The sequence below is a fragment of the Schistosoma haematobium genome, chromosome 2 (genome assembly GCF_000699445.3).
Source record: "Schistosoma haematobium chromosome 2, whole genome shotgun sequence".
Classification (NCBI taxonomy): domain Eukaryota; kingdom Metazoa; phylum Platyhelminthes; class Trematoda; order Strigeidida; family Schistosomatidae; genus Schistosoma; species Schistosoma haematobium.
This window is the reverse complement of record NC_067197.1, coordinates 22941066-22954923: the sequence shown is the minus strand read 5'-3', so window position 1 is coordinate 22954923 and position 13858 is coordinate 22941066. Positions and strand designations below refer to the sequence as shown.

The following is a 13858-nucleotide window of genomic DNA, read 5'->3' as shown; positions in this document are numbered from 1 at the left end:
TAAAAGAAATAATAAAAATGGTGATCTGAAGCTATGTCAGTACCTCTTCTGGTTTTCACGTCTTCCATTGCCTTCTGACCTTTGGAATAATGCAAATATGATTTAAATAGAGCCTTAATGATGGCTGCTTTCCTCGCCACATTTTTAAAGCTGTCCGCGCCTGTAAAATACCTCCTTCGTTAAAAAATCTTCGACGTGTCACCAAATCCCAAATTGAATGCACTAAGGATCTTATCTCTAAACTTAAAATAGAATCCTTTGGTTATGACAAAATCGTTATGGATTTAAATATTGTATGTCGTATTAAACTTATTAACTTCATTCGTGATGTTCAGTCGAAAACCAGTCACAAATTCATGAAGACATTAACCAAAACACTTGTTAAAGAACAAAACCACGTGGCATTTCCTACCAATCCACGAAAATACATACAGAACTTATCTAATAAAAAACTAAGTCGAATTGAAACTGAAGTACTCTGCCTTGGATTCAAATTTCATATCCCTAGAAAATGCAGCAGAATAGACACTGAGACCTAGTTTGAATATTTATATCAACAATTGTCAGACCTTAAACCCATGAACGACGAAAAGCATAGTTGGTTTAAATCTAAGTTAGTGGATATCACAAACCAGTATGTTACGACACAAATCCCACACTCAAGGGTGTTCACCGAAGATCACCATCAAGCATTGAAAAAACTTATTAAAGACGAAACAATAATGCTACTTCGTCCGGATAAGGGTTCCAGCGTAGTGATTTTTAACAGAGATGAATATATTAATAAGGTAATGTCCATTTTAAATAACTCCACCAGATTTATCATCGACAATACCCAGAAAGACTTAACAAATGCGACAGAGAAACGTGTCTTAAGAAAGTTGAGAAAACTCTTTAAGAAAAATCTAATAGATAATCATACGTATAATGAACTCAAACCAAAAGGGTCACAATTGCCATACTTATATGGGCTACCCAAAACACATAAACCCGACATCCCTATAAGACCAATATTATCTATGGCCAAATCACCGTTTCATAAACTTGCCCGCTGGCTGACTAGATGCCTAGAACCAATCCGCAAGGAACTAGCAACCTACAGTTTGAAAGACAGCTTTGAATTTGTACAAAAACTTGATAACCTTAATGTCTCTGACAAATTCATGGTTTCATTTGATGTCTCTTCGCTTTTCACAAATATCCCATTGGAAGAAACGGCAGAGATCATATGTGAATATCCAGAACTCCTGCCTTTACCATCCCAGGAATTTAAACAGCTCCGGTTTTTGTGTACAAAAAACATACAATTTAAATTTAACAATGTTCTGTACCGACAGATTGATGGAATAGCAATGGGCAGCCCTCTAGGCCCAATTCTTGCCGACATATTTATGGGACATCTGGAACAAAAGAAACTGAAGCACGCAATCGACAGTACCACACTCTACTGCAGATATATGGGTGACACTTTTCTTCTCTGCAAAAATCACCAACACTCCACGTACCTACTTAGTCTGTTCAGTAAGGTACACAAAGATATAGAATTTACCATGAAACATGAAGTTGATGATAAATTCCATTTCCTAGAAATTGGAATTACGCGAACATCAGATGGCACACTACAAAGACACATTTACCGCAAAAATACTTGGAGCGGAGTGGGGAGAGTCCGCTCTCCCTCTCGAAATGCTCTCACATGGCCACGCGTATATAGCCTCTGCCAGGGAAGTCCTACTCATTGCCTTCTCGTGGCGGGGGTGTTGTTTACGAAAATGAGAGGACGAAAAGCGAATGTCCGGCGCTTTAACCGGATTCCAAATCAATGGTGCACATGGGCTCCAGTATCCTGCGGGAACAAATGGCGTATGAACCAATCGTTGGTCACCGGCTACCATGGGACTGCATCTCCTTACGATGCTCCACTGCCTTGTGGGTTAGACCTTTAGGTCAAAGGCTCGGGGAGTGGCCCCCTAAGAAAACCACCTGCTTCGGTTTGGGCACCCGGGCAGTATCACAGCCCATACACAAATTGATGAACTCTTTATGCCTATGGAAATTACCTTGCTCGCTTTGAAAAACAAACAATTGATTCAGATTATTATCATTACAATTATTGTCATTATTAATACTATTATTATTATTACTACTATTATTGTAATTATTGTTATTATTATTATTATTATTATTATTATTATTTTCCACATTATTCACCCTCTTTTATACTTATACAGCGGCTCGTCTTTGGTGGAAATTCGACTGTATCTAAACGTTCTCGAGTCACTGTCCGGTTGAAAATTGTATGTTACCACCGAATACGAGGACTGAAGCAGTTTTTCTGAAACCACGTGCACCATTCAAACTGGCTACCTTCAACGCTCGCACATTTATGCAGGTCGGACAACAGATAGGGCTGGCTATGTCTTTGGAAAGTCTTAATATTGATGTTTGTTGTCTATCCGAGACCCGTATTCAAGACTCTGGCGAAGTACTACAAATTCGATCTCCATCTGTCGCTTCGAAAAGCTTGTTTTACGTGCGCTTATCCGGGGACCCTGTGGCATCTTCGTCTGGTCTTGCTGGCGTTGGTGTCGCACTAAGCGCTAGAGCTGAGGCAGCACTAGTCGATTGGATCCCCATTAACAGTCGGTTATGTGCTGTTAGATTAGAAAGTTCCATCAAAGTGAGAAGAAATCGACGTGAGAAACGATGTCTTTTCGTCATCTCCGCCTATGCCCCGACAGATTGCAGCCCGGATGCAATCAAGGATGAGTTTTACCACCAGTTATCAGTTCTTCTCCAGAAAGTGCGTTCGACAGATATTGTAGTACTAGCCGGAGACTTGAATGCCCAGGTCGGGCGTCTAGGCACAGAAGAGAGTCGTTTAGGTGGCCGATGGGGACTCGTTGGTCGCAGGTCAGATAACGGGGACCGTCTACTGCAACTTTGCACAGACCACAACCTGTTTCTGGCTAGCACTAACTTTCGGCACAGTCATCGCCGATGTGCCACCTGGCGTCTTCCCTCTTCATCTCAAGCCTGGACTCAGATTGATCACATCGCGATCAGCTACCGCTGGCGTGGTTGTGTACAAGACTGCCGCTCCTTTTGGAGTACCTATCTGGACTCTGACCATGCCTTCGTCTGCGCCAATCTTGCCTTACTTTTCAGTGGCCAACGAAGTGACCACCACCAAAAGATTGATGTTAGCAAGCTGGTTGCAACTTCTGTTGCAAGTAAGTATCGAACCGAGCTAGCCTCTAGGCTAGCTACCACTCCACCGAAAAGTATAGACGAGCATTGGTTGCAATTGCATGACGCCATGAAAATGGCGGGATCAGTCAGTTGTGGGTTTGCGAAACGTCCCGCTTTTAAGCACTGGGTTTCTCCAGGTTCCTTACAACTCATTGAAGCCCGTCGGTCTACTCCGGGTGACCGTGAGTTTGACCATAAACGAAGGATGTTACGTAAGGAAATTGGGCAAAGCTTGCGTAAGGACCGAGAAGCCTGGTGGTCGATGCGTGCTAATGAGCTGGAAGCAGCAGCTGCATCTGGTAACTACCGGAAGCTCTTCCAGCTCATCCGAGCCACTGGCAGCAAGACGTCTGGTGTGAGTGAAACAATCTGCGAGGATGATGGGATGCCAATCACTAACATCCATCGACGTCTTGGACGATGGGCAGAATTTTTCGAAGGGCAGTTCAACTGGCCTGCTGCTCCGGCAACATCGGTCAGACTGTCCTGCCCTCCATGGCCGGTGACGACTGATCCACCAAATGAGGAGGAAGTCCGCAAGGAACTCCAACTCTTGAAACGCTACAAATCACCTGGCCCAGATGACTTACCTCCGGCTCTTTTTAAAGATGGTGGTGACTTTTTGACTAAGCAAATGACGACGTTGTTTACAAAGGTTTGGGAACTAGAGAGTGTACCAACGTCATGGAATGAGTCGATAGTTGTCCCTATCTTTAAAAAGGGTTCACGTCGTTCCTGTAACAACTATCGGGGGATAAGTTTACTTCCGATTGCGTCCAAGCTATTGGCTTCCGTCATTCTTCGTAGGTTGTTCAAAACCCGAGAAAGATTGACTCGCGAGGAGCAGGCTGGGTTTCGTTCTGGTCGAAGATGTATTGATCATATATTCACCCTCCGCCTAATGTTAGAACACCGCCATACTTTTCAAAGGCCAACAATCGTAGTGTTTCTTGACATCAGGGCTGCCTTCGATTCGTTGGACAGGACTACTCTCTGGGACTGTCTATTGAAGAAGGGTGTGCCTGAGAAGTTTATTAACATTCTAAAAGCCCTATATACAAACACCTCAGGCAGAGCAAGGGCATACAACCACCTCTCTCCATTGTTCCATTCGAGCAGTGGGGTTAGACAGGGTTGCCCAATCTCACCATTCCTCTTCAACTTTGCCATCTATGACATTCTGGAAACATCTCTGATGGATGTGAGTAATGGTGGTGTGGATCTGTTGCCTGGAGAAAGACTTCCCAACCTTGTGTATGCGGATGATATTGTCTTACTGCGCGATAATGCCCAAGGCATGCAATCCGCACTTAATCAGTTGGCAATCAATGTCCGTAGGTACGGTATGTGCTTTGCACCTTCGAAGTGCAAAGTACTTCTACAAGACTGGCAGGATTCTAATCCTGTACTCACTCTGGATGGTGAGCAGATAGAAGTAGTCGAGAAGTTCCTGTATCTGGGTAGTCACATAAGTGCTGGTGGGGTGTGAGTGATGAGATCAAAGCACGTATAGTGAAAGCCAGAGCGACTTATGCCAATCTGGGCCATCTTTGATGCCTTCGTGATGTTAGTCTAGCTGTAAAAGGTCGGATATACAACGCGTTGGTGAGAGCAGTTTTGCTCTATGCTTGTGAAACCTGGCCTTTCCGAGTTGAGGACGTTAGGCGACTCTCTGTGTTCGATCATCGTTGTCTCCGAAGGATTGCTGCCATACAGTGGCAACACCACGTTAGTAATGCAGAGGTTCGGGATCGTGTGTTCGGGCACATAGACGATCATGCAATTGGTGTCACCATCTTGAAACACCGACTTCGGTGGCTTGGACATGTTCTACGAATGTCGTCCCAGAGAATTCCACGTCGTGCATTATTTGCCGACTCTGGGACTGGTTGGAAGAAGCGGAGAGGTGGTCAGTGCATGACATGGTGTCGTGGTATGAAAGAAAGCTGCAAAGGACTGGCTTCTGTTGGTCCTTCACGACTCCCTGGTTGGGGTCTGAGAGATGGTGCTACACAGTGGCTAGAGACATTATCAGATATGGCTCAGAATAGAAGCCAGTGGCGATCCTGCTGTAACCTTTTACTTTCTTCATAAAAAAGTGGTTGTGTCTCCTTTACCTGAAAGATTTCTTCTGATTGTACCTTTTCGTTCCGTCGTTACTACCACACTACTTTACTCCAATCTCTTCGTCATTGTTCTCTTTTTTTTGCGCTCCTTAGCTTTTTTTTCTATTTCTCTTCGAATTCTCATTGTTTTGTGTGGCGCATATATATTGGCGCTCTCTTGTACCAATATTCATGTGTTCAAATAAATAAATAAATACTCCCCCCCCATTACCTAATTCTTAAAATAAATTCTATTCACACATTTCCACCACCTGATCCTCTTAAATCATCTTAACTTTCCAAACCCTATTTAATTATTATTACGTACTCTACCTTATCATTATTTAATTCAATTAATCTCTACAATTATCACACAATTTATGAACTTCACTAAATTATTACACCACCCACCCTGGATTAACCCCCCTCTTTTGACCTCTGACCTGTTTCTAGCATATATATATATATATAGTTATTATTGTAATCAAGTTATTTACACTCATTTATGTCGATTGTTTCACACTATCTCCATGTAAAAATTCTATCACAATTTTGGTTTGTAAGCAGCTGACGAGAAACCTCGAAATAATATGAATTCATACTATTCTGCATCAATGTTTGTTCTTGCTCTATTTAAATTCATAAAGGGAACCAATTGCATGAAATATGATTTATCTGGTTCTCCGTGGTGTGATCTAGGGAGATCCATGTAGCTTTGTGTATGCGTCCGTGTGCGAATATTGGGTACATAGATTTACAAGTCTATCACCGTTCTCGTTTCTTTCTCCCAGTCAGTCGCTGTCACTCCATGATATCTTCATATCCGTTGTTGTTCGTTCCGACTTTAGTGTTTAGATCTCCCATCAGGATGGTGAGGTTTTTTCTTAGGCACTATGATTGACTGCAGCCTATCATATAACTGATCTTTATTGTTGTCGTTGCTATCATTAGTGGGTGCATAACATTGGATAATATTCATTGTGATCCCCTCCTTCTTTGTTTTGAATGATACTTTGATGATCCTGGATCCGTGAGATTCCCATCCTACAAGTGCATTTCGTGCTTCCTTGGACAGCATTAGAACAACTCGCTGAGTGTGCTGAGCACTTTCTTCCTCGTGACCAAAGTACAACAGCATCTCCTAGATCTATCCTTTGCTGTTCAGCTTGAGTTCAATGTGTTTCGCTGATTCTGCGCAACACCGATTTGTATATCCTCATTTTCGTTGCTTTTTGACTGGTCGTCCCGGTCTCCCACATTGTCCGTACATTCCATGTACCTATAAAATTGTTGCTCTGTTTGTTAGAAAGGGCATCGGTCTCGTGACTTCCTAAGAATCTCGGCTTTTATCATAACGCGTCATAATTCTTCCTTCATCTCAGATGGCAGAGTTTAAATAGTTTGATTTGTTTAATCTGGATGGCGTTATTTTAGCGAGATTGTTTTCTACGGAGTGGGGTTGCTGACCACATGCCCAACCTTCCTCTTTTACCAGAGCTTGGGACCGGCAGTAGCTGTAGAAGAGCTACAGGTGAAGTTTCTGTAATTACAATATCTCTGAAACGTTTTTGCAAAATTGATATTACTCACTATGAGATGACGTATTACTGGGCTTTATTATGTCGGAGTACACCTGTTTGTGATCAGACCAATAATATTTCACAGATATATGTATTTATTCAATACATAAGCCGGTAAATTTTTAATCATGTTATCGTCAAGCTGACAGAAGTTAATTATTTAAAATGTTGGTCAAATTTGTTTCATTAGTGTTTTAGTATGTTCATTCTTTATTTAATTCCTAATGTTTAATATGCTATTATCTTAGTCTTATTTACGTTCTCTCTTTTTATATTCTAGTTAATTTGTACTTGTATATACTATTAGGTGAATACAGGAAATAATCATAGTTAGGGTCAGTATCAAGAGATTAGGATATAGTTTTGTCTATGGGATAGACGTCCTCTAGTAAAGAAAAATATCTCGAGAAAGTCTACCGTGGTTTCTATAATCCTTGTGTTGATGATATGAACTGATGATTCTGTCTGTGATCTCTTAGTTGGTTGTCTTAGAGAATAAATGTCATGTGATTTACATTGATTCGTCTGTCTATCTGGTGTTGATTTCGTGAGTCATTCTTTTTTCCTTGAGTATTCAGGAAAGATGAACCAGTTGTAGAGTATTACGTTAGAAAACACTTATGGGTGCGCATTGTTGTGGAGTTTAAAAGTAGAACGAAACGACTGTCTAGATCCTCCTCTTTTTTAATAGTTTCACGTCTGATATCAATCCATAGCGAACATCGTCATCTCATTAAGTTAGTCTTTACAACCAACTGAAACTGAAATATCTCTAAATTAATAACACATGTGCTTCATTTGAAGATATGCTATTGAATAGAAATGAAACTAGGTTGTAATTCTATTAAGAAATTGTATTCCTATAGCATTGTTACAAGTTTCTGTTATATTTGTTGATTGTGTTTTCTAGTTATGTTTATAAACGCTTACGTTTCTTGGGCAATAAAAATTTATCTCAAATAATATCATTATTATTTTTGGCACTTTGGCATGGTACATACAGTGGCTATTATGTCAATTTTGGAATAGAATTATTAGTAGTGACAGTTGAAAAAGATGTAAGTTTTTTTGTTTTATTATACACACATTTTTATATGTTTCGTGATCTTGATTATTTCAATGCTCGGTTATTCAGTTAACTCTTTATTGAACTGATAAAGCCAATGTTTGTATGATAAAGTAGTATGGAGGTGTTACGTGGCGTGAATCTACGTAGCAAATGTAGAAACAATTTAAAAAAATAATATTTTCGCATAATATTTAAAACTCACATAAGCGAAGAATATTGTTGTCCTGAATACACAGTTATATATATATATATATATATATATCCTGTGGAATGTATCGAATATTGACTATGCTTACTTAGCGATTACGCAGTCAATATCATAAAAACACCTGTGATCAAATTTGTACAGTCCGCATACTGTGTTATCCACTTGCAATAATTATGTTACAAATATGTGAAGCTATACAATGTGAACTGTTTTAAAGTATTTTTTTATTTGACAGATAAGAAACATCATGAATCTCTGCCAGGATTCATCGGTCGCTCATCTTTAAGAGATGATTAAACTCTCAAGGTGATCTGATCAGCACATGCATCTTGGGCGAATGATTTTAAAAAGCATAAGGCAATGTTCTAATCGAACTGATCCTCTTTTTGCTCGCCAAAGGAAACTGCTAAAGCAAATTACAATAATAAATTAAGACTTATTTGAGGAGAGTATTGTTTAAACTTCAAATTACTTTAGATAGTATCACTGTTTTCAATTACCACTGGTGAAAAATTTGCAGGTTCTAGTTACCTTGTTTCACATAGAATTAGTCACAATCTCGACTTTTCTAAAATCTAGCACTAATATATCATTTTTATATTCGTGTTTCTGGTATATACTAGTTTATTGTAGTGTCTCTATGTCATTTTAATTGTCTGTTTGAGTGTTTCACTCTAATGTTCAATCATTTAGCTTTAAAACAGAGTATGTTGGTTTATGTTTTGTTTTGAAAACAAAATGGGTATGTGATTAATGATTGTCTTCATTGTATAGTATCATCTAAAATTTAGTGAAAATTTTGGTCAGACTATAATTTGTTGACGAACCAGTGAAATCAGAGATAACAAGTCTTGGATTTTGGCGCGAGATTCACTCATGTATATAGTTAAATAGCATTTTGGCAATATAGCTGATGTCAGTTCGTGATGAAAACCCTAAGCCTAACTTCTGAATCTAAACCCTAATCATAATTCCTCACATTAATTTATGACCTTCTTTTGGCCCTAGCGGGTAGATGGATTTTCCGAGGGTCACTTTAGCGTTACTCAAAAATTGAAAACCGAATTTTCATATTTTAGCATAGAACAATGTATAATCTTTCAATTCTAATGTAGTTGCTAGTGTGACAGTTGATATGTTTGTTCGATAATAGTTTTTCTCACAATCCAATGAATTTACTGTACCTCGCTGTTTTCTCGTCAATCACATGTAACTCGGAAAATTTTAATTATCTCAAATGTGAACGAAGTAAAGAAATGAACTTTTTAAAAAGGTTTTTATACTTGTTTAGAATGATGATTCTAGAATGTGTCATTTAGTTTTTTTTTTACGTGATGTAACAAAATCTTTAGTATGTGTAGCAGAAAAAAAAGCTCGTGTGAGTTTAACCTACCAAATGGTCTTCATCAACGAACCAGGATTCATGGTTTGACTAAACTCAACTAGCTACCTACAAAATATAACGTTTAACCAACGGAATCATTCAAAGTAGTCAGTGAATTGTCTAATTTTATCTGCTTAGGATTTGCAAAGGCTATGGCAATCAGCAGGCTTAAGCCTAACCTTTATATTCAAAGAGTCGATGTTTAACCGTCAACTACCGTAGTAAACAAAGCGAATTAACCATTCCGACCTTTTTGCTTCAATTAATTATAATGAAAATTTAGTGAGTTACTTTTATTGTTCCTAGATGTCCTGGATTACCTGCCATATTACGGCAGTAAATTATCTTAAATATGTTATAACCATCGCACTAAACAATTCTAAAAAAATTTGATGGAGTTTTGTTGGTCGATGACCAAACCATCCAGCTCAGAGAACAAAACTCCATCAAATCTTCACCATCTCAAAATCCTAAAAATTGTTGCAAAAATGTATTTCTTAACTTCTTTTGCATTCCAAACGAACAATTCGTTTTTTTCTAATTGAATGGTACGTTTATATTTGAATATAGTTAAACTTAATAACCTGTATGTAGTTAAAGCGAAAGCAAGGAAATACAATGAATTCATCGTATCCTGCAAATACTGTTGTTTTTTCCATCTAAGTTTATGAAGGGAACCAATAGCATTAAATCAGCTAACTTGAGAACTCTTTTTATTTATGGCAAGTCATTGTTTGAAATTTACAGACTATTATAATATATATATTCCTTTTATCATTAGCTTTCTATTGACTTATCAACAACTGTTATACAATTTACTATTCTTAATCTGTTCCTAGTTTTTTATTTACTGTATCTCCTACTCATAACCACTTTTGGCTTATTCATGCATAATTGATGTCTTTCATTTTACGGTGTGATATTGTCTGATATAATCGTGTATACACTACTCATTAATAAAATATAATGTAGTAGAGGTTGGTTACTGACTTCTAAACTCAACGGGCAGGATAGAGATGCTACAGAATTGTGGACCGATAAGGACTTAGCAGTTAACTTAAGATTACTAGTGCTGATTGGACGCATAATTGATGAACTCAGGGATATTAAGTCATAGAAATTGCGATTCCGATTAGTGGCTTTTTCACATGATATGGATCAGTGGTCAAAAGTAACAATTATTTTCAGTTTTTTAAAAGTGTATTTAATTGCACTTCATAATTATAATTAGTATAACTGAGTTATTCTTTCTCAATATATGTACATATGCTATTGTTGTTTTTTGTTTCTAATCAGTTTTTATCCATACTGAAGAATTCAAAATACAATCATTTCTTTTATAAAACGTTTACTGGACGTGTAATCAGCAGTGTATGTGGCAAACTTCATATTTATTTTATTCTGTCTAGTCCGATGGTAGCGTTTTATTTGTTAAAATTTCATCTATGGTTCCCTGTAAGTGATTTTATTGTTAATTATTTTCAATTGTCAAATAATCCGAAACCAATTTTTTTATTAACTTAAATAATATTTAATAATTAGATTTACATATTCTTTTATCCTGAAGTGATATCAAGTGGGAAATCATTAGAAATTAGGGGGTATTGTAAGGTTGTTCTGTTCTAATTGGATATTCATCATCATTGAGTGAGGTATTCAGAAGATTTTTGGGTTGTAAACTGTATTTATATAAATTTTGGCAATTTCCGAAACAGTTACTATGTTGAGATTGAAAGTATTTTCTTCAATATTAGATAAGGAACTATTAACTGTACTATATTAGAAACGGTTTTGATTTATTCGATCCCAGTTTTCACGGTTTACTTCTTATATGTCTGTTTTGTAACATTATCGATGTATTTTTTTTATTACAATTATATATAAAGGGTTTAAATATTTACTCTATGAGAAATAAAAGTTTCTTTACTCATTTGAGTACAACTAACGTTGTATAGTTGTTTATTTCAAGCAAACTTCTTTGTTACCTTATATCTATTTCTCTCTCTCTCTCTCTCTCTCTCTATATATATATATATATATATATATATATATATATATATATATATATATATATATACAGGGCAGCCAAAACAATATGCACTGTCAGTTCATATAGTCATTGTCTGTTTTACTGAACTGTATAAGTAAGTTTAGAGTACCTGGATAGCATTCGGCCATCGTCGTAACGAATTGTTGTAGATGTTGTGTGATATTGATCAGAATCGGTCACAATAGTGTGGATGCTTTCACTTTTTATCTTTTCTTAGATCTTCAGTTTTGAAATTATCTTCTATTTTACTATCCCACAAATTCATTCTTCTCAAACCTTATTATCTATCTCTAGTCTCTTCTATTACCACTGATTTCCTTTCTATTTATACTACTCTGCCATCTCATTGTGATGTAGAGCATGTTGAACTAATGGACATATATGACAAGTACTACAGTGCACATGACTGACTGATAATATCCATATAATTTACTCCGTAACTTTGCTTTTACTATCCAGGCATTGAAATCAATTTATTTCATTGGTTTATGGTATGTATTTTGGCCATTAATAAGACCAACTGTCAAATATCTACTACCACCATTACCGAAATCTCAATCAGAAAAGTCATCTCAACTTTCAACAACAATGAATGGTGACGTCACTTCCGTCATTGATCAGTTATCATCAAGAAAACAACAGTGATACGATAGCACAATATAATTGTATTTATTTCCTTACCGTGTTCATTCAAATATGTTAAATATATACATATATGTGTACGTATCTATGTGAATACGAAGATTGAGAAAACATGAAACTGTGACTTTGTTATTGTTGATCTATTGTGCCTTTCTTCTATCATGAGTAAATTAAGATGACAAAGAAATAATAATGATTCGTTCATATTGTACCATACTATACGAATTTATATGTGTTAGTGTACTGTTCATCCTATTATTTCTCTTCAATTTACTCACTAAAAGGATAGATTGAGCACATTTATCTTTAAATTATTATTAGCAAAGATTTTTTAAATAATTAACAACAATCCATATCAGCTTTAACATTTCAATTCTTATTTTTTTTATATCCGACTAGATTTTTTCCATGTGTTTTTCATTAAGACTAATTGTCTATATTATTATAACTATTGCTGTTATTATCATTGTTATCTGTTAAATTTCTTTTTCTTTGATGAAATGGATATGATTTACTTTGAAACAACTTGTAACAGACAATGAATAGCTTGAATAATCAATCTATACTGTAGCAGTGCTTTTAAGTATTTTTGCTTCTATTATTATTATTATTATTATTATTATTATTATTATTATTATTATTATTATTATCTTTCTCTATGCTATATACTTTAGTTTTTATTTAAGCCTACACTATGTACTTCTACTTTTGTATGTATTTTATCTTGTTATTGGGAATCATCAAATTGTTAATTAGTGTTTTCCTCAATTCCTTGTCATTTGATTTCTTCCACTTTGTGTCTCTTTCTGTTATTTCATTTTTATCATTAGCAGATCTACCTCTAAATCTACACTTATTCATTTTTTCTATTACAATGTGATATTTTTTAAGAAAACAGTATCGCTGGCTACCAGTACTAATCATATAAAACAACTTCACGAGTGTATAGCAAATTTTTAATCGAGCGATGCCTTATATATATATATATATACCAGTCGGTTCTGTATTCCTCCATGTTTACATAATTTTTCCCCTAAAGTATCATTTATTCATAACTGTTACTTTTAGCGAATACCACAGATATATCAGCGAGAAACGTAGGTTATTTTCCATATTTTCAAACTTTCGACACATTTTGTTTGGTTGAATTATTGTAGGATAATATTCTTTCAGCTTTAGTTTTATACTATCTTTCTTCTCTGGCCTGTTATATTTTGCTTATTTGGAGGATTTAATATCATCTAAGTTGTGAAATTATCCGATCATTTATAAATTCATGTATGGTATTTTATAAATATAACGGAAATCATCATTATACATTTTTCCTTGCTAAAATATTTTTCAGATAAGATTCCTCACTTTTGTTCGAACTTTTAACGACGAATCCAATTAATTGGAAGTTTCTGGGCTATTTGCATGTGCAGTCCTTATAAAATTATTGTTACACTTAGTCCAATACATGAATCTTTACTTACGCCGTAGAATGTATTACGTCATATGGGTAGTCAGAATCAAGATAGCTTCTTTCGTTTTGTGCACACAACTCTGTGTGGGTTATGACCGGCTTT

At 36.3% G+C, this 13858-nt stretch overlaps 1 protein-coding gene across 1 annotated transcript in view; it reads left to right on the top strand.

Annotated features, from left to right (window-relative positions):
* The window catches only part of LPCAT3 (Lysophosphatidylcholine acyltransferase 3), a 36286-nt gene extending 22681 nt beyond the window's left edge, over positions 1–13605 (top strand). Inside the window, exons 11-13 of the mRNA XM_051219184.1 lie at positions 7848–7995; positions 10895–11053; positions 12108–13605. Coding sequence (XP_051067831.1) covers positions 7848–7995; positions 10895–11053; positions 12108–12293 — 493 coding nt within the window. The 3' untranslated portion in view covers positions 12294–13605. The remainder of the gene's footprint in view (positions 1–7847; positions 7996–10894; positions 11054–12107) is intronic.
* The last annotated feature ends 253 nt before the right edge of the window (positions 13606–13858 follow it).